Genomic DNA, 20,498 nt, shown 5'->3' with positions numbered 1-20,498 from the left:
TCTTCTCTAAGTTTTATGCTTTTAGGTCTTACATTTAGTTAGGTCTGTGATCTATCCTGAGACAACTCAGATTTCACTCTACTGAAGCTGAGCTCCTGATTTCCTTCTCCTAACTTGTTTGTCCTATAGTCTGCCCATCTTGTGAAACACATATTTCATTTCTTCTATTACTTGGGTCATCCTTAACTCCTGTCTTTATCTGCCTCCATCCATAAGTCCCCATAAGTCCTGTTTGCTCTAACTTCAAACTAGACCTAAAGTACACCCATTTCCCACTACTTCCACCCACTCTGATCGCAATCCAAGCCACCTTCAGCTCCCATCTGGAGTATATCACAGCATCCCAGCTGATGGCCTGGCTTCTGTTCTCACCCCGGCAGCCAGAATGGTCTTAGGAAAATAAGGCTGTGTCTCTCCTCTGTTCCAACCCTTCAGTGGTTCTCCCCTGACTCAGAGTTTAAGCCGAATTGGGTAGGATGACCTACACATTTCTGCTCCGCCTTAACTCTGAGACCAGATACCCTGGTATTCTATCTCCCACCTCTTATCTTTCTCCTTTTCTGCTCTGGTCCTACATTAGGTATGGCCCTGTCTTGGAGTCTTTGTACCAAATATTACTCTAACTAAAATTCTTATCCCCCACCCATCCACATGGCTTGATCGCTCATTTCCTTTACCTGTTCCAAGGTCACCTTGAAGCCCTTGTTTAGTCACTACTAAAACTGCAATGCACACCGCCCCTGGCCCTTCTCATGCCTAATCCTGTTTTAGTTGTCTTCATACCACCTATTACCATCTGACATATTAAATATACTGCCTGTCTGTGGTCTCTCTTCCCTGCCAGAAAACACACTCCATGAAGATGAGGATTTGTTTCTTTTCTCCACTGTTCCATCCTTCGTGCCTTGTACATACAATAGGTACTCAAGACCTATTTGTCAGTTGAATGCTTGAAAACTGGAGAAGAGATTCTCTAATTCTCTGATCTCTAAGCATGTCCAAACTTGGGTTTTGTAGAACGCTAGCCACCTGACAGTCACGCCTGCAAAAATACTGCAAGGTCAGACCCTTTACGTGTCATTTCCCCCCTTGGAAGTTCACAAAGCTTGTTCTGAGAGCACTCCATTCCCCTGGCATCTCACAGGCAGTCCCTGGCCCTCCTGAATGAGGTTTACATTTTTTTTCTACTCTACCCAAGGCAATATGGAAGGCTTAACCGCAGGCAGAATGTCATGGCAAAATATATGTAGGAAGCCACCTTGCAGAATTTCAGCGCTGTCTGAAGCCCCCTTGCCCTATCCCACCACCTGGAGCAGAGGGACAGAAGGTAGGGCTGGCCAGGTGCAGTCTTGCACATGGTGATGATCCCAGTCTCCATCAGCTCCAGCTGCTATAATGAAATACCGTAGACTGGTGTCTCAAACAACAGACATTTATTTCTCACAGTTCTGGAGGCTGAGGAATCCAAGATCAAAGCTCAGAATGATTCAGTTCCTGGTAAGAGCTCTCCTCCTAACTTGCTGATGGCCACCTTCTTACAGCATCTTCACATGGTGGAAAGACAGAGAGCCACGGTTTGGGGCTTTCTTCTCTTCAGATGACACTAATCCCATCCCCCCCCCCACCTCATGACCTCACCTAAACCTAATTATCCCCCACACAAATAGGCTTGGCCTCCAGATAACATCACATGGATGAGGCTGAGAGCTTCAACATATGAACACTGCAGGGACCAAAACAGTCAACCCTAAACAATTCCCAGGTCTGGGATGTGTCCTGATGCACAGAGATATAGGAGGGGGCAGTGGGCAGAGCCAGATCTTGGGGTCCAAGCACCCATAAGTGAGAAGGAAACATGGGCAAAAATAAGGGCCCCACGTTTTCGGCTAACATAAAATACAGTGTTAATGAGACTAGGAAATAAAGAAGCAGAAAAGAAAAAGTGACCACAGAAATCCCTCCAGATGCCTCAGCAAATGTGAACTATCAGCAGCACTGAGGCTCAAAGCCCAGGGCAGAGCCTGCTGTTCTCAACCTATTTTGACTTTCATTTTATGTAGTAAAATTTTCACAAGTGATGCTACTCTGCTGGGTAAAAATTAGAAGAGAAGGAAATAGAAGAAAATAGTCACCCACATTCTTATATCCTAGTGACAATCACCACTAACCTGATGCCATTTCGTTTTGCTGGGTTTTCCTGCCAGACAGCCAAGGACTTCCTAAGTTCCCAGAGGGCTGACTGTGACTGAAAGGACATTCCATTTTCTTACATCCATATGGTTGGTCAGATGTTGGGGACAATTGGACAGATTGTCCAACTCATCACGCTTTCCTTTTTAAGTCTGTAGGATAGAGCCTCTGTTCCCCTCCAGTTTTGTGTACTGAGGTCGAGCTGGCTTCTGTCCCATGCTCTCCCTCCCCCCCAACTCTGTATTTATTCTATCCAGGAATTTTTTAGCAGGGTTTGGGGGTAATTATCTATTTGGGGGAGAGAAGAGACCAGAATTAAAAGCCAGGTGAGGCCAGTGTTTCCCCCATCCTCTTGTCCATTGTCCCTACAAGAATTGTGCTATATGGGGGCACCTGGGTGGCTCAGTTGGTTAAGTGTCTGTGCTCAGCTCAGGTCACGGTCCTAGGGTTCTGGGATCCAGCACCACATCAGGCTCCCTGGAAGCCTGCCTCTCCGTTTCCTCCCCACTTATGCTCTCTCTCTTTCTCTCTCTCTATCCCTATCTCTCTCTCTCTTGCAAATAAATAAATACAATCTTTTTTTTTAAAAAGAGAATTATGCTATATGTAAGTTGCCATAAAAATTTTTTAAATATTTTATTGATAACATAAGTATATAAGTATTAACAAAATAGAAGTATATTAATATAAATAAGTTTTAAAATAAAAATGTTATATCACTCTTGAAGTTATCCAAAAGAATCTAAATGGCAGTGTTTTTTTGATGACCCCTGTCACCACCTTCAGAAAAAAAAAAAAGCTCTCTCTGCACAGTTGGAAATTTGACACCATTCCCTTTTCTTCTTGAACTCCTTCATTCTACTCCTCCCTCCAAGAACTTTAGGTAACCTGTTTCTATCCTGAAAAGTCTTTCATTACTCACCATGTTAACGAACTGAATTTTTGATCATGCTGTTATCACAGTTATCAATAGTGCCCAAATGATGAAAACATAAAGGTGCTATGGTATTTGGTAAATATTTGTTCATCATCACAAGTAAAACAAATACAAACACTCAGAAGTAGATTGTTTCACTAGAGAGGGTGGACAGAAGAGGGAGGTCAGTGTATAGCCATCTTCACACTCACCTGTTCTTTGAGACTCCAGATAATACCAATTCAAATCCAAACCCAAATACCCCATTTCTGATTTTACATCAAGTCCCTAGAAAGTCCTAGTACACACAGCGGTAAACAGAGAGCTAGGTCTCAGCAGTGAGAGTCCCAGAACAATGCCTTGCAAGAAGGATGGGATTCTCTTGGCACCGGCAAGGGGAGGAAGGAAGGACTTCCAGATGGAGAAGGAACTGTGGAAACTTCTCCGTAAAAACAAGATCACATCGACTTGCGCACAGATGAGAAGATTACAACATTATTTCAAAATGCAGTGCCTGTCTTCCTAGAAGGCTTAAGGGGTCAGGTTTAATAGAAATGGTCAAGAGAAAAATGGAAAGCATCCACCATTTTGTGAAGCCTGTAAGGAGAGAGAGAGAGACGGGGTATGGTGTGCCTGAGTGACAGGGCAGGTAAAGGATCCAGAGCAGAGAAGATCTGGAAGCATTTGCACACACGAGGCTGATGCAGCCTCAGGATGGACGGGTTTCCTAGGAAACCAGAGCAGCACTGTGAGGACATCATCCTGCTGCCTCCGTGAGAAACACCACCTTGCGAAGGAAATCCATATTTCATACTTATTGATGTCGTATGTTGAACGGAATGTCTTCCAATTCTCTTATTATCTGCAAGTTCTTGCATTGCCTCCAAATCAAGTCTTTCCTAATTTTTAAAATTATTTTCATCACACCCTTTGCACTGGACTCTGCAGAAACTTTATTCATGCCAGGTCGGCTCAGCTGTATCCAAGAGCCTCTGTGTGTAACTGTGAGGTCACAGCGGTCCTCGGGTTTGGCAAGTCAGCACTGGTCCCCAGGGCAGGAAAAACAGACACAGTTTGGGATCACATAGCAGAGTAGTAACGTAGTGAAGGAACTGACACTAAATTAAGGGAAATAATGTCTTAGGAGGGTTATTTTAGTTCTAGTTGTTTAAAGAAACATTGCTATATTATTCTACCCAGATAAAAATGAAGGCATCTAATCTCTATCAGTTATTATGTTAAAGGGAGTGAATGAGAGTACACATGGTTCATCATGTTATCTTGAAAAAACTGTGTCATCACCATCTGGTTTCACCCAAATGAGAATTCCATTTATTTTGTTTGTATAATCTCCCTCACACCCTCACTTACATGTTTTCCTTCACTGATTTAGTGCTACTAAGTGCCAGGTACAAAGGTCACCAACTCGAGTGGGTCACATTCTCCACATGCTTGGAATGGAATAGAAATGACACGTCCCCAGCTGGTTGTGCAGATTGCGCTTGGGAATCTCCACACCCTTGAAATGTCTTCCGCTAGCATGGACTGGAAAATATCAAGCAAGAACTACTTTTTACCATTTCAGAATCTTTCAGAGTTTTTTTTTTTTAAATAGTTTATTTATTTATTTGAGCGAGAGAGAGTGTGCATGCACAAGCGGGAGGAGTAGCAGAGGGAGAAAGAGAAGCAGACTCCCCACTGAGCCGAGGGCAGATACCCAACTGACTGAGCCACCCAGGCACCCCTTTTTCAAAAATTTTTTTCAAATTGCTTTTTTTTTTTTTTTAATTTATTCAACAGAGATCACAAGTAGGCAGAGAGGCAGGCAGAGAGAGAGAGGAAGGGAAGCAGGCTCCCCACTGAGCAGAGACCCCGATGCGGGGCTCGATCCCAGGACCCTGGGATCATGACCTGAGCTGAAGGCAGAGGCTTTAACCCACTGAGCCACCCAGGTGCCTCTCAAATTGCTTTTTAAAAGCAATCTTAGAGAAGCCACTTTGTTTTCTTTATTCAGAAATCATGTTGAATAAAATATCTTGTCTCCCTTTTAAAGACAAACAAATAAAATTATTTTAGTGAACTGTATATAGATGTTAGCTATTTTAAGTCAACTTGAAAAACTGATTCTCTTTTAAAAAGGGGGGGCACCTGGGTAGCTCAGTGGGCTAAAGCCTCTGCCTTCAGCTCAGGTCATGATTCCTGGGTCCTGGGATGGAGCTCCGCATCAGGCTCTCTGCTCAGCAGGGAGCCTGCTTCCCCTTCTCTTTCTGCCTGCCTCTCTGCCTACTTGTGATCTCTGTCTGTCAAATAAATAAAATCTTTAAAAAAATTAAAATTTAAAAAAAGGAGGGGAAGTAAATAAGGAGCATTTTCATGTTTAGAGACAATTTGTTGACTATAGACATCCTTTCTTTTGGGGGCAGAAGCAAGGTGGGTGGCCAGCCAGGAACAAGATTGACGAACAGCTGTCCCAAATTCCTTTCATTGCCCGATCAGGGGATCACACACACTTAATGATGTTTGCTATATGCTTGCCCTGTGTGGCTGGGGACCATGGAACCTGGGTGAGGGAACAACTATTAACCAAGTAATCACACAAACAAAATGGCCAGTGCCGTACAGGAAAAGTCTTGGGACCCTAGGTGTACAGAACAGCGGATAGTATCTACCGGGTTGACATGACTTTTAACATGGAAAGTAATTTCCATTGGAAAGAAAGAAAATGGAAAGAAATTTTTTCAAACAAGTTAAAAAAGAACGTCAAAGGCCATTTCATTGCGCTGATGAAGATGCTCTTCAAGAACTTGAACCTCAACCCACACACGTGAGACCACAATCTTTAATTATTTCCTGCCTCCTTCCCCACATGGAGTGAATGCTGTGGTTGAAGCCTGATGGAAGAAGGATCTTCTATCTTTCTATCACACAACCTAAACAACTGTGTGCCAGGCTGCAGAAATGAGCTTTGAAGCCTGGGACCCTCATCTCTCTGCACCAAGCCGACACTGAAGGAGCGGCAAATCTGTTGCTAGCAGAGACTTTTACAGCCCATCACCCCCCATTCCTTCTTCTCACCGGTGCTGTTCCTTCTCCCTTCTAATAGAATATCTTCTCCTGCTTTTTCTTGCACTTGTCATTTTTTTCCCCTCAACAGCACTGATGGCCACAGGTATCAGAAACCCCTCTTCCTGCATGCTCTGCCTCGGGAAAGGCTTTCTCTAGATGCCAGCACCCGACGCGGTAGACACGCTTCCTTTGTCTTCACTTCCAGGCCTGAGCCTTGCCCAGAGTGCCAGGTGCTGGACAAACACACGTTTTCTTGTCCTGCCGGCTCCTCAAAAGTGTCCTGTTGCCACATAAAGCCCATCAGTGTCAACTCAGTCAAAACTCATACATCATCACCTCCTCCTTCTTTCTGTGAACCAGGGGTCCTCCACCTTGAGTGTGTATTTAAGTCCATCCCCTAGATCGCTGGGCTGCACCTCCAGTTTCTGGGTCAGTGGGTCTGGGCCTGGCCTGAGGATGTGCATGCTGACAAATGCTGGAAAGATGCACTGCCGTGAGAACTCCATGACCTCCCTCTGGTCATAGGGTCCTGTGGTCCTTTCCTTCTTGTGGCCTCTATGCAGTTTCTCCCACTGACTCACCGGGACATCTGAGCTGGTGACTTCCTCTCTCCACCCACCCACCCCATACATGCAACCTCAGGACTCCCCCACCGCTTGGAGAATATGTTCTAGGCTCCTTCGTGTGACATCAGTAATTCAATCCCCAACTCTTTCTGCCGTCTTATATCCTGCTCCACACAGGTTCGGCCCTTCTCCTCCAAGCATGGCAACATTCTGTTCCCCAAACACTTTGGTTTAGAGCACTGGGAATGAAAGAACCAGGAACATCCCAAACATCTCACATCCCAGGTATGATTGGAGAGCCCGTCACCTACCCCAGGGGCCTTACAGTCTAGGTCCTCAAGATCCCGGATCCTGTGTCTTCCTCACACCTCATAGCTACACAACGGTCCATGAAATTTACATATATATTTAATAATAGTTCAAAATACATGCCGTGTCTATGACATACACTAGGGCAATGGCTTGGGCCTGACTGAAGTGATTGACACTGTTGAAAGCTAAACCCTGAACTCATTAGCTGTCCCTTCACCTACAAGTCTGTTTCTCAATTCAACAAATCGGAAGGTCTCTCCCCACTGGTAATTGAATTGGTGTGTCTCTGTCTTGAACCGTCAAATGTCATTCATTTTACTCTTGGTTAAATCAATGTGGCACTCCTGGCAGGACCAAGCTTCGCCCTGTCTGTCGCAAAGAAGCCAAAACATGCACTAGGTAGGTCACATGGATGGCTGTCAGCATGAGCTCATGTTTGCTTATGTAAAGTTCTAACTTTGCAAAACAAAATTACATTCTCATGTTATTTTTTTTTTATTTTCAGCATAACAGTATTCCTTGTTTTTGCACCACACCCAGTGCTCCATGCAATCCGTGCCCTCTCTAATACCCACCACCTGGTTCCCCCAACCTCCCACCTCCCACCGCTTCAAACCCCTCAGATTGTTTTTCAGAGTCCACAGTCTCTCATGGTTCACCTCCCCTTCCAATTTCCCCCAACTCCCTTCTCCTCTCTCACTCCCCTTGTCCTACATGTTATTTGTTATGCTCCACAGATAAGTGAAACCATATGATAATTGACTCTCTCTCCTTGACTTATTTCACTCAGCATAATCTCTTACAGTCCCGTCCATGTTGATAAAAAAGTTGCGTATTCATCCTTTCTGATGGAGGCATAATACTCCATAGTGTATATGGACCACATCTTCCTTATCCATTTGTCCGTTGAAGGGCATCTTGGTTCTTTCCACAGTTTGGCAACTGTGGCCATTGCTGCTATAAACATTGGGGTACAGATGGTCCTTCTTTTCACTACATCTGTATCTTTGGGGTAAATACCCAGTAGTGCAATTGCAGGGTCATAGGGAAGCTCTATTTTTAATTTCTTGAGGAATCTCCACACTGTTATCCAAAGAGGCTGCACCAACTTCCATTCCCACTAACAGTGTAAGAGGGTTCCCCTTTCTCCACATCCCCTCCAACACATGTTGTTTCCTGTCTTGCTAATTTGGGCCATTCTAACTGGTGTAAGGTGATATCTCAATGTGGTTTTAATTTGAATCTCCCTGATGGTTAGTGATGATGAACATTTTTTCATGTGTCTGATAGCCATTTGTATGTCTTCATTGGAGAAGTGTCTGTTCATATCTTCTGCCCATTTTTTGATATGATTATCTGTTTTGTGTGTGTTGAGTTTGAGGAGTTCTTTATAGATCCTGGATATCAACCTTTTGTCTGTACTGTCATTTGCAAATATCTTCTCCCATTCTGTGGGTTGCCTCTTTGTTTTCTTGACTGTTTCCTTTGCTGTGCAGAAGCTTTTGATTTTGATGAAGTCCCAAAAGTTCATTTTCGCTTTTGTTTCCTTTGCCTTTGGAGACATATCTTGAAAGAAGTTGCTGTGGCTGATATCGAAAAAGTTACTGCCTGTGTTCTCCTCTAGGATTCTGATGGATTCCTGTCTCATGTTGAGGTCTTTTATCCATTTTGAGTTTATCTTTGTGTACGGTGTAAGAGAATGGTTGAGTTTCATTCTTCTACATATAGCTGTCCAGTTTTCTCAGCACCATTTATTGAAGAGACTGTCTTTTTTCCACTGTATATTTTTTCCTGTTTTGTCGAAGATTATTTGACCGTAGAGTTGAGGGTCCATATCTGGGCTCTCTACTCTGTTCCACTGGTCTATGTGTCTGTTTTTATGCCAGTACCATGCTGTCTTGGTGATCACAGCTTTGTAGTAAAGGAACTACAGAACACTCATGAAAGAAATTGAAGAAGACACAAAAAGATGGAAGACCATTCCATGCTCTTGGATCGGAAGAATAAACATTGTTAAAATGTCTATACTGCCTAGAGCAATCTATACTTTTAATGCCATTCCGATCAAAATTCCACAGGTATTTTTCAAAGAGCTGGAGCAAATAATCCAGAAATTTGTATGGAACCAGAAGAGACCCCGAATCGCTAAGGAAATGTTGAAAAACAAAAATAAAACTGGGGGCATCACGTTACTGATTTCTCATGTTATTTTTTAATCTCATCTTCCCTTTGGAAAAAAAGAAAAAAAAATGTAGCTTTAAAGTGATTTTCCTGTGTTTTTTTAGGCTTACCTCCAATTCCTTCAGCTTCCAGGACAGGCTTTGCAGAATTTTCCATGAGGGAACGCATGAGGGAGAAATTACAAGCTGCAAGGGTGAGAAAAAGCACACGAATATTTTGCTCAGTGGCTGATTGCCGTTCCTCAGGTCTTGTCTAGAATGCTCTGTCTGCTCAAAACTGCATGGGTTTGAGTGCCGTTAAATTTGTTTTCCTTGTTTTAAATATTAATGTGGTATTTAACATTGGCACAGGCAGAAAATTATGCTTAAGAAGTATTCAGTGTCATTTTCCTTAACTATTTCACTTTCTCTTCTCTCTTAAAGAAGTTCAGTGTGTAGTTCTTATGGATTGTTTTCTACTAAGATGGTGACAGGTTTTTGCAGCATTCCCGATGCTAACCAGCAGTGATTCTCTGTTTGACTTTGTAGTCCAAAGCAGAAAGCACGTTGCTGCAGGAAATTCCTACCCCTCGGCCCAGGCGCTTACAAAGCCCCAACAAGAGAGAACTGGAGACTGAATTTGGCACAGAGGTGAGAAAGGGACCTTCTCCACTTTGTGATCAAAGACAGTGGAGCAGAATATAACATTTCCAGCAAATGTTTCTAGAACAGAGCTGTGCACAGAGGAGGCGTTCAACACTTATCAATAATTGTCATAGCTACTGTTCATAGAGTCCTGCTCAAACCAGGTGTTTCCCCCGTGTTCTCATATGTCCTTATCCCAGCACCCCAGTGGGTGGGTTCTTTTGTTTTCATTCACATTTGATGGATGAGTAAACTGAGGTTCAAAGCAACCACGAGGCCATCTCCAGGTCACAGGCATGCATGCGGGATTTGAGATTGGATTCCCGTTCTTCCTCATTCCCAGTCTGTCCCTTGGGTCAGCATTGCTGGACCTATGGATCTTGCTGGGAAGAAGAGAGAGATAGGAGTGCAGTAGGAAAGTAGGGTGGAATGGTGGGAGCCTTGAATGTCACACAAAGGGCCTCAGTTGTTTCCTACAAGCCATGGAAAGCAGGTGGTTTGAGTGTACTGGAGTGATTTTTGTTTGAGTCTGAGGTGCTGGGGGGACATGTCAATGTGTGTGTCTCTAGAAACATGCACAAAGGAAGGGACCAGGCCTGGAGAAATGAATTTAATAAGCATTTCTACTGCAGTGAGTTTTGAAGTTTTGAGCGGCCTTTGTTTCCTAAAAGAAAGAAGACTGAGGAAGATCTTGACACTTGGAGGAAAACTGACAGTTGAGGCCCATGAGGAGGACAGGAAGGCAGTAAAAGCCAGAAAATCCTCTCAGGGGTGTAGATGAAGGACAAGCCTGTAAGAGGGTGGAAGAAAGAAGGGAAGAACAGAACAAACGGCTCAGTGAGGTGTTTGCACATCTAACCCACTTGTTTGTTGTTGATGGTGATGTTGGGTTGGTTTTTACTCTTGAGACAAAAAAAGCACAGGTGTGAAGAAATTTCTGTGGAGAGATCACTGATTGCTTAGAGGATGCCTTATCTTTTTCTGTGATGAGATGTTATAACATTTTGCCTATATTCATCCCAAATTAAGCCAAAGATTGCATGATTACAAGGAGAGTTACAGCTGTGTTCACGTGTCATGGCCTGTGGTTCTTTAGTAGGAATGTTCTGTAGATCTGATGAAACGGCTTTATGACAGTTCGTTGCTCCATTCTGCTGAGGAGACATTTCTTTTTCTTTGATTCCAATTATCTTCTTTGTAAGCCATAATTTTAAAATACTGAAAAAATAAAAAAAAACTACAGAAAATCTCATCAGCTTTGACACAAACACTTCTGTTATGTTGTTAGGTGTATGAATCCTGGCATCTGGTCAGATGGGCTAAATGATTGGATGATCTGGTCTCATATCTGAGCCTGTCTATACTTTTTTTTCTTTAAAGATTTTATTTATTTGTCAGAGAGAGAGTGAGCACAAGCAGGGCGAGAGGCAGGCAGACAGAGACACAGGCTCCCCACTGAGCAAGGATCCCGATGCGGGACTCGATCCCAGGGCCCCAGGATCATGACCTGAGCTGAAGGCAGATGCCTAACCAACTGAGCCACCCAGGTATCCCTGAGCCTGTCTATACTTTCTGATTGATAATCATTTCACAAAATCATAGCAGCTTTTACTTGTCCATGGGTCATGAATATAATATCCCCAATAAAGCTTTAAGTTATAGAAGTAAAAATATACTCCCTTGGCCTAAGGAGTATTCATCACTTTTTGTGAGCAGGTCCATGACTTATATCTGTTCTATTCTGTATCCCCTAAGAGCCATTCTATGGATTTGAGGTGTTGGAAGAGATCATCAAAAAGACATGACCACTGGTTGACCTGCAAGCTGGACCAAGTAATTGGAGGTTCCTCATGCCCTCCCCTGTCCTGGGAATGTGTGTTCCACTTGCCTTCCCCACTCCCAGAAGCTGCCCCAGTGATACAGCCTTGGGATAGGAATGTAGTGTTGACCATCTGTCTGGTACACTTGACTGAACCCAGTTAGGACGTCTGTATAAACTTCCAAGGTTTGGCAGGCAGACATGAGGATCTCCTTATCTTGCAGCCACCAAGACATGCCTCCTAAGTTCCCTCACTTATTAAAACTGCCACCTCCCAATCTAGAATGGTCTGCTTCTCTTCGGTCTCTCCTTGCCCTCTGCGTGCACTCGTGGCCAATTTGCAAAACAACATGAGGCAAACATCAGCTGACTTGTCTCATTGTGTTTTGTTTTATTTTCAGAAAAGTTCTTTTTATTATTTGTTTTTTTTGGTCCCTGAATTACTATTAGTAAGTTTATTGTGCTTGTATCAAAAAGACAGTTGGCAAGCCAAGGGCTCTCACTCCAGAACATGGAAGGAGGCTTGGAGGTATGTTGTTAGAAATCAGCCTATGCAGGATGGAGGTAATGACTGGTTACAGGATTAGAATTTTCTTAAATGAAAGGGAATTGGCTAGTGGTTACCTCATATCAGTTTGGAGATCAATTAAAGTTTCATTTATCATAGAAAAATTATGAAGTTATAAAAAAATGTTATATTTTTAAAATATTTTAAGAACTAAAAAGGACTACAAGGAACATGGAGATGATAGGAAAGGAGAAATAGAGCAGAGAAGAGATAAGATGTTGTAACTTCGGACAAAATCTGGCATTGAAGGCCTAGCAGTCCCTTCCATGGGTGGGACAGGGCTAATGTTCTCAGTCTTCAGTTAGCCAAGCAGGGGCTCTCAGATCTGGGCTCTAACTCACCTTCCAGTCCACTGGCTTTTTAAAAATACCTCCCTTTGGTGTTTTTTTTTTCCTTCCTCCTTGATGATCCCAAGTGGTTGTCAAAGAATTCTGGTGGACAATGTGGAAAGAATATACAAAATTGCTTTCAGCACAGCCCTGGAACCATAGCAATACTGGATGATTTTAGCTCTCCACAAAAAGAAAAAAAAAGAAAAAAGTACTGGTAAAGTAAAATCTGTTCTAAGGCACAGAGTGAGATAAACATGTGTGTTTACCTTAGTCAATTGCACGGAAGGAGAGGCCTCAGGCTTGTACATTTTGGCGTCGGAAATGAAACAGCTTCGATATTCAATTTCATTGTATTTTATATTTTTTTGGATTCAGGTTAATCACAATAGTGCCTTTTTAAAGTCTGATTCAGCCAGCAGGGCCTGTATAACTTAGCAAAGGGGAGAGTGAAACCAAGTGGGCAGGAGTGGTGGGGTGCAGAGCTCAGCTCATGTTTCAGTGACCTGCATGCCTGGCGTCCCTCCCTGACAGGACAGGCTGACCTGGCAGGAATGAGTGACTCCTTTTCCTGTGAAGTTGTGTTGGACAGACCGGGTTCCACAGTTCCTTTCTCTTACAGTGCTGGGTTTCAATGATACCATGGATGAGGGTTCAAAATAGCCAAGTTACGTGAACAATGGACCCAGCTGCCCTTTTTAGACCTGATCTCAGGTTAACAGAATACCTCACAAAGCAGATTTCTTGATGTATAGACCTCAATCCAGAAGGAATATCGAAAAAGTTGTCCATTTAAATCCTATTTGAGCAAAGAATGGAGGACAGGATGAGCCCAGATGCTGGACCCCAGCTGCCCAGTGTTAAATGCTGGCAACCTCACTCACCAGCTGTGTGACCTTGGAGGTGTAATTTATCTTCTCTCTGGACCCTACTTCCCACAAGAAACTAGAGCCTGAAGCAAGGATTTTTCCTGCCTTATCTGTGTGGCTTCTTCTGAGAAGTGATATCAATGAACAGGAGCTGGGAACTGGGGAGAAAGAATCAGGAGGTAAAGTCAGTTCTGGAGACTGTCACTGAGCTGGTGACCAGGACTCAATCCTGCCAGGGCCCTGCTGAGGAGACTGCTTCTCAGAATTGCCTGCCTAGTTCCTGGAAGATAGGACGTTTGTCTCATGGCATCTGTTCCCAGCAAGATTTGCCCAAGGCTCCTGGCCCTCCTGGTTTGGTCTCAGCCTCAGAATGTCTGAGTGGGTCTCCGCCGGCCAGTGATGAGAGCTTGATATCCTTGGAAAAGCTAAAACCAAGTGCTATGAAAGCTCACCTAAATGCAGCTAGATGTCCAGCATGACCAGAAGAAAAACCAGAGTATCAGTTAAGTATAGCCTATCATAATAAAAAAAATATGCCATTCCCTTTATGTAAAATTCTGTGCCTCAGGCTCAAGTTTCTGACAGACTAAAATAAAATGTTTATAGCCATGTGATGTAAATGCCAACCAGGGAGATCAAAGACATGTAAAAAGAAAATCAAGAATGTGGTGATGAGACCCACCATGATTGAGCCATAACTGTAAGCATATTTTAGGTGCATTGCTTTACCTGACGCTTAGAACAAGTGGTCTAAGCTGTGAGTGATGGAGTTGGGATTCACAGCCAGGCGGGCAGCTCCAGAGCCTATGGTTTGATAACTAAGCTAGACAGAATAGTACCTGATGGGCCTCAGACAATAAGATTCTAGAAAAGAGATTTCATTTTAGGATGGAGGAGTCTGTGAAAAGAAATAGCTTTGCATGATCTTGGAAAAACAGGTGGGATTTGGAAAGGATATGTGAGAGGGGCCCGGTGCAAATACGCTACATTCCATTTCCCCTGATGAAAATTATTCCATGCTGTGACACAGTCTCGGTCCAGATAATAATAACAAAGTTTCCATCACAGGTAGAATAAGTTTGTCCCTTCTTACAATGAGATCTAGATATGCTATTGGAACAGTCTGGAGTCCCTCAGAAGGAAGGCTTGGCATTTGGATTGTGCTGGGTGGGAAAGGAGAAGTAGCCAGGATCTGGAAGGGGTGGATTAGAAGCAGAGATGAGGACAAAGTGGGAACAACCCTTGGTGGATTGGCCGTCACAGGACATAGGGAGCCCCCATAATAGGAGTTACCACACTGAGCTATCATAGGCAGAACTCAGCTTCCCGGGGGGCAGTGGGGCAGAAGGTCCAACGGCTCAAGAGGACAGGCCTCGCACCCTGGAGGGTGTATTTCAGAATTTATTCATATCCAGGGATTACTGATGCTTATCTTCATAAGTTGTTTGGAAATGGTCCTCTGTGAACTAAATCATCTATTGGTCTGTAGAAGAAATAGCATTTGTCATTTTACGGTCCTTTGAGTATAAAATTTTGTATTTATTTGGTCTTGAGAGAGACAGCTGAGTAAGAAAATAATCAGCAACTTTCAAATATATTTGACACATGTAAACATTTCATTCCTTAGGAATGATGGTCTGCACCCATGATCTGAGGTTTTCCCCTTTGAGAGTTAATGCTTGTTTTAGAACATCTTTAGTTTCTTGATTTGAATGTTCTATCCTGAGGCACCCAGGTGCCTTAGTCGGTTGAGCGTCCAACTCTTGATTTCAGCTCAGGTCATGATCTCAAGAGTCATGAGATCAAGCCCCGCATCAGGTTCCATGCTCAGGATGGAGAAACTTCTCCCTCTCCCTCTGCTCCCCCGCTCACTCGTGCGAGCTCTCTCTCTCAAATAAATAAATAAAACCCTTTTAAAATAATAAATATTCTACTTATCCTTTTTTCTGCTCATACAGGCAGGTGAGGAGGTACAGAGGACTCAACAAGATGATTTCCAAAGTTACTCAAGAGTAAAATTCCGTGATTCTGTACAAAAAATCAAGCCTAAACTCCCGGTGAGAAATCCTGTCTTTTTAAATCATGCATGCTTTAAATCATATTTTTTGTTGATTTGTTTGTGTTTTTCAAAAATATCCTATGACAGATGCTTATATACATACCCTGACTCTTATTACTGTGGAATATGCAAGAAAAAAGTATGAGAACTAATTCCTACTTTTAAAATGCTAGAACCAGCAGGACGATTAGAATACTGCCTGACTGGGTAAAGGAGGCTGCATGGAAGGTCAGGAAATGTCAGCAAAAAGACTATTTTATCAGCTCTGAAGTTGTACCAGCTTCATTATGGGGAAGAAAGGGAATACCAGCTCAAGAAGTATCAAAACAAAAAATGTCATTTTTTTAAAAAAAGTTAACAGACCCCTGGATTGCTCATAATTAAACAGAAGTATCTCAGCATTAATCTATAAAATAATGAATCTACTTTTTTGGTATTTTACTCATTTTTTCAAAAGCTGTTACTCCTATCAATAATATATTTATGTGCCTATGAGAATGTTTGCTAGTTTATAAAAAAGTGACTATGAAAGCTACTTATTCGAGGAAGCCACCCCTTGCCTATGGCATGCCTTAAAGTTTGTGACAGGTCATCTTGTGCCTTCGACAAAGGTAATACGCTCAGGGTGCCTAGTATACGCTCGATGCCACTAACGTCAAGCTGCTGTCAGTGAGCTGTGTGACTCATCTCCACATCTACAGTCTGAAATTCTATCGCTTGCCGCTTCTCCTTAGGTTCCACCTGGCTTCCCTTCTGCCGAAGAAGCCTATAACTTCTTCACTTTCAACTTTGATCCCGAACCAGAGGAATCACAAGAAAAACCAAAAGCCAAAACCAGAGCTGGCAGGAACCAAGAGGAGGAGGAAGGAGAGGAAGAAGAGCCTCCTGCGCAAGGAGAACGCAGAACGGTATTTAACGTTATGGTGGTAGTGAGGTGAGGGAGGATGTTGGTGTTAATGACCACAGTGGTGACAATGGTGACGATAATGATGACATCCTCACCAGAAGGAAAGTGGCTGAGGGCAAACCTGCCACCACCACACGCAAGAGCTCATCCATCCTTTAGTGGAAAGCAAAATGAATACTGTGTTCACGTTACTTTCTGTAGCCTTTGATTTTACCCCATAATTTGGATAAGGACCTTGATTAAATATGTCTATTTCTTTCCTGTGGAAAAAGAAGAAAAACAGAACAAGGCGGCTTACAGATTTTTCTTGCTAGATGCCACACAGCGATTCGTATTCATTTCAGATGCAAAATGTTGGCCTCTCCAAGGCAAATGAATCCTCTCTCTCTCTCTTCCCACAGCCTCATAGGTGATTAGCTTTTTGTGCTCCATTCCACACCCAAGCTGTGACTCAGACTCTGTAATTGTGCATGGCACATGTAAGACAAAAGAAAACATCCCATTAAAAAAATGGACAAAGGACTTGAATAGACATATCTCCAAAGAAGATATACAAATGGCCAATAAGTACATGAAATAAACTTAACATCATTAATCATTAGGGAACTGCAAATCAAAACCACAATAAGAAACCATTTTACACAAATTAGAATGGCTTTTATTAAGGAAGGAAGGAAGGAAGGGGAGAGGAGAGGAAAGGAGAGGAAAGGAAAAGAAAGGTAAGGAAAGGAAAAGAAGAAGGGAAGAAAGGAAGGAAGGAAGGGAGATGGGCTGGCAAGGATGTAGAGACATTATACCCTTGTGCATTGCTGATGGCAACATAAAATGGTACAGCTGCTGTGAAAACAGTCTGGTCATACCTCAAAAATTTAAACATGGAATTACTATGTTCCAGCAACTCCATTTCTGGGTATATGCCCAAAAGAATAGAAGCAGGCACTCAAACAGATACTTGTACGCTTAACAGTGAGAGAAATGTTCTCAATAGCCAAAAGGTAAAAGCAACCAAAATATCCATCAGCAGACGAATGAATAAATAAAACATGATATATACACACAATGGAAAATTTTCCGTGTTAAAAAGGAAAGAAATTCAAGCCACATGCCTTGCTCGGTCAGTAGAACATACAACTCTTGATCTCAGAGTTTGAGCCCTACATTGGGTACAGAGTTTACTTAAAAAAAAAAAAAAAAAAGACTTGGATATTTCAATTCTATCTCAATAAAACTGAAAAAATTTTTAAATAATTTTTTTAATTTTTAAAAAGGAAAGAAATTCTAATAGATACAGAAAATACATTTGACAAAATTCAGTACTATTCATGACAAAAACTCTTAAATTAGGCATAGAAGAAATGTACCTCCACATAATAAAGGCCATCTGTGACAAAACCACAGCTAACATCATACTCAGTGATGAAAGCTTGAAATCTTTTCCTCTAAAATCAGGAGCAAGACAATGGAGCTAATTCTCACCACTCCTATTTCAACATAATACTAGAAGACTTAGCTAGAGCAATCAGGCAAGAAAAAGAAATTAAGAGGTATCTGAACTGGAATTAAAGGTATCTGAACTGGAAAAAAAAATTGTCTGTATTTGCAGATGCTTTCATTTTATGTAGAAATAAAACTAGAGACTCAACCAAAAAATTGTTAGATCTAATCAATGAATTCTGCAAAGTTGCAGAATACAAAATTAAAATACAAAAATCAGTTGTATGGGGGTACCCAGGTGGCTTAGTTGGTTAAGTGTCTGCCTTCAGCTCAGGTCATGATCCCAGGATCTTAGGATGGAGCCCCACATCAGGCTCCCTGCTTCAGCAGGGAGTCTGCTTCTCCTTCTCACTCTCCCCACCCTATGCTCTGTCTCTCTCAAATAAATAAGTAAAACCTTTAGAAACAAAAACAAAAATCAGTAGTGTTTCTTTACAATTACAACAAATTTCCTGAGAAAAAAATAAATTGATCCCATTTACGATAGTTTCAAAAACAATAAAATACTTGGGAATAAATTTAACTAAGGTGGTGAAAGACCTGTACTCTGAAAAATGTAAGACACTGATGAAAGAAGTCAAAGAAGACACAAATAAATGTAAAATTATCCCATGTTCATGGATCAGAAGAATTAATATTATTAAAATGTCAATACTGCCAAAAGCCATCTGTAGATTCCATGCAATCTCTATAAAGATTTCAATGACCCTCTTTACAGAAGTAGGAAAAAAACTCCTAAAATTTATGTGGAACCACAAGACCCCAAAAGCTGAAGTAATCAAAGTGTGATGCCTCCTGCTTTGTCCTTCTCAGGAGGCATCACACTTTGATTTCAAGCTATACTATAAAGTTACAGTCATTGAAACAGCATGGTATTAGCATAAAAACAGACCAATAGGCCAGTGGAACAGAATCGAGAGCCCAGAAATAAACCCAAGTACGTATGGTCAACTGATACTTGACAAGGGAGCCAAGAGTACTCAGTGGAGAAAAGACAGTCTCTTCCGTAAATGGTGCAGGGATAATTGGATATTCACATGCACAAGAATGAAAGAGGACCCCGATCTTACACCACTCACGAAAAATGAACTCCAAATGAGTTAAAGGCTTAAATGTAAGACCTGAATCCATGAAACTCCTTGGAAGGAGGGGGGTAACTTAGGAAAAAAGCTCCTTGACATGGGTCCTGGTAATGAGTTTTTGGATATGACACCTAAGCACAAACAACAAAATCAAAATGTAATTTTTTAGCTAGGTCTATGGAAGCTTGGGAGTACATCAGCTTATTTGATAGTCATTGTTTTACAAGCCAATATTCAGCTTGTTCTGACTCCAGAGGTTCTCGTGAGGTTGTGGGCAAGGCGGCCAAGGATGCAGTCAGTTGAAAGCTTGACTGGGTTGGGGGGGGTTTCTTCCAAGGTGGCTTACCCTCCTGCCTGGCAGGTGCTGGGTTTTGGCAGGAGGCTCAGTTCAGACCTCCCCACAAAGCTGCTTGAGCATCCTCCCGACATGACAGCTGATTTCCCCTAAAGCAAGTGATCCAAAAGAAAGCAAGGACAAAGCCACGGTGCCTTTCCTGACCTAGAGTCAGAAGCTACATACCTGTACTCATATCCCACGCATCAGAAGTGAGTCACTAAGTGAGGCCCCCACAGAAAGCAGGGAGAACCAGGGTCTGCTTTTGGAAGGCAGAGCTATCAACAGATCTGTAGGCATCGAAACTGAGACATGAGACATAACATGTCTCAACAAGCCACCTCTCTTCCCTTTTGCATGTTTTTCCCCTGGAAGCTCTGTGTTCCTAAACCTGCCCTTTGAAGTCATGCCCTCCTGTGAAGCCCCTTCCCTGTACTCCATCCCCCTGTCTGCTCAGACCCTCTTCCAGTACTTTTATACTCAAAGTGGATTTAGTCTTTCTGGCAGAGGTTTTAGATCCTGTGTAGCTCTCTACCTCTGTCTGCAATTTTTCTCCGTCTGTCTCTGCTTACCACAAAACCAAAAGGAGGCCTAAGCGAGGGGGGAAAAAAAAAAATCACACACTGAAATGAGGGCACTTTTCTCTTTTTTCCTTTTTTGAAGTTTTTGGCATTCTGTGTTCTCAGGTTGTTCTGGGAGCTTGGCTACCCCATAGATTTACTTCCCCTTCTCATTGTTTGGTTTATTTGGGAAGAAATATGAAAAGGCAGGTAGCAAGTTTATCACCTGTGCAGATTTCCCTGGGATTTTAAAGGTTGTTCCTCCTAAATGGGCACCAGGCTTTAATTAAGAAGGAGGAGGAGATGGAGGAAGAAGAGGGGAAGGAGGAGGAGGGGAAAGAAGAAGGAGAAAAGTAAGGAGGAGACAGAGAAAGGAAGAAAGAAAAGGAGAAAAAGAAGGGAAAATACTCAATTGACATGCTACAGCTAGCATTTGTGATGGCAGACCCAGTGCTTAGAATCTTTTCATGTGTCCAATAACTCTATCCTCACAAAACCCTAAGAGGTAAGCTCTGTTAATGTCCCTGTCCTGCCGTGGAGAAAACCAAGGATTAGAACTGTTGGTAAGTTCTCCAACGTCCCACAGGCGATGTGGGTGAGGCTTGGCTGCAGGTGTGGACACT

General features: G+C 42.6%; 1 protein-coding gene across 1 annotated transcript in view; it reads left to right on the top strand.

Moving 5' to 3' along the window:
* The window catches only part of LOC111149044 (coiled-coil and C2 domain containing 2A), a 131,415-nt gene that overhangs the window by 17,441 nt on the left and 93,476 nt on the right, over positions 1 to 20,498 (top strand). Inside the window, exons 4-7 of the mRNA XM_022505936.1 lie at positions 9,336 to 9,424; positions 9,759 to 9,860; positions 15,398 to 15,496; positions 16,233 to 16,421. Of these exons, the coding sequence (XP_022361644.1) occupies positions 9,336 to 9,424; positions 9,759 to 9,860; positions 15,398 to 15,496; positions 16,233 to 16,421 (479 nt within the window). The remainder of the gene's footprint in view (positions 1 to 9,335; positions 9,425 to 9,758; positions 9,861 to 15,397; positions 15,497 to 16,232; positions 16,422 to 20,498) is intronic.

The sequence above is a fragment of the Enhydra lutris genome, unplaced genomic scaffold (genome assembly GCF_002288905.1).
Source record: "Enhydra lutris kenyoni isolate GAN:26980312 unplaced genomic scaffold, ASM228890v2 scaffoldscaffold21, whole genome shotgun sequence".
NCBI lineage: Eukaryota > Metazoa > Chordata > Mammalia > Carnivora > Mustelidae > Enhydra > Enhydra lutris.
This window is presented reverse-complemented; position numbering and strand designations above follow the sequence as displayed.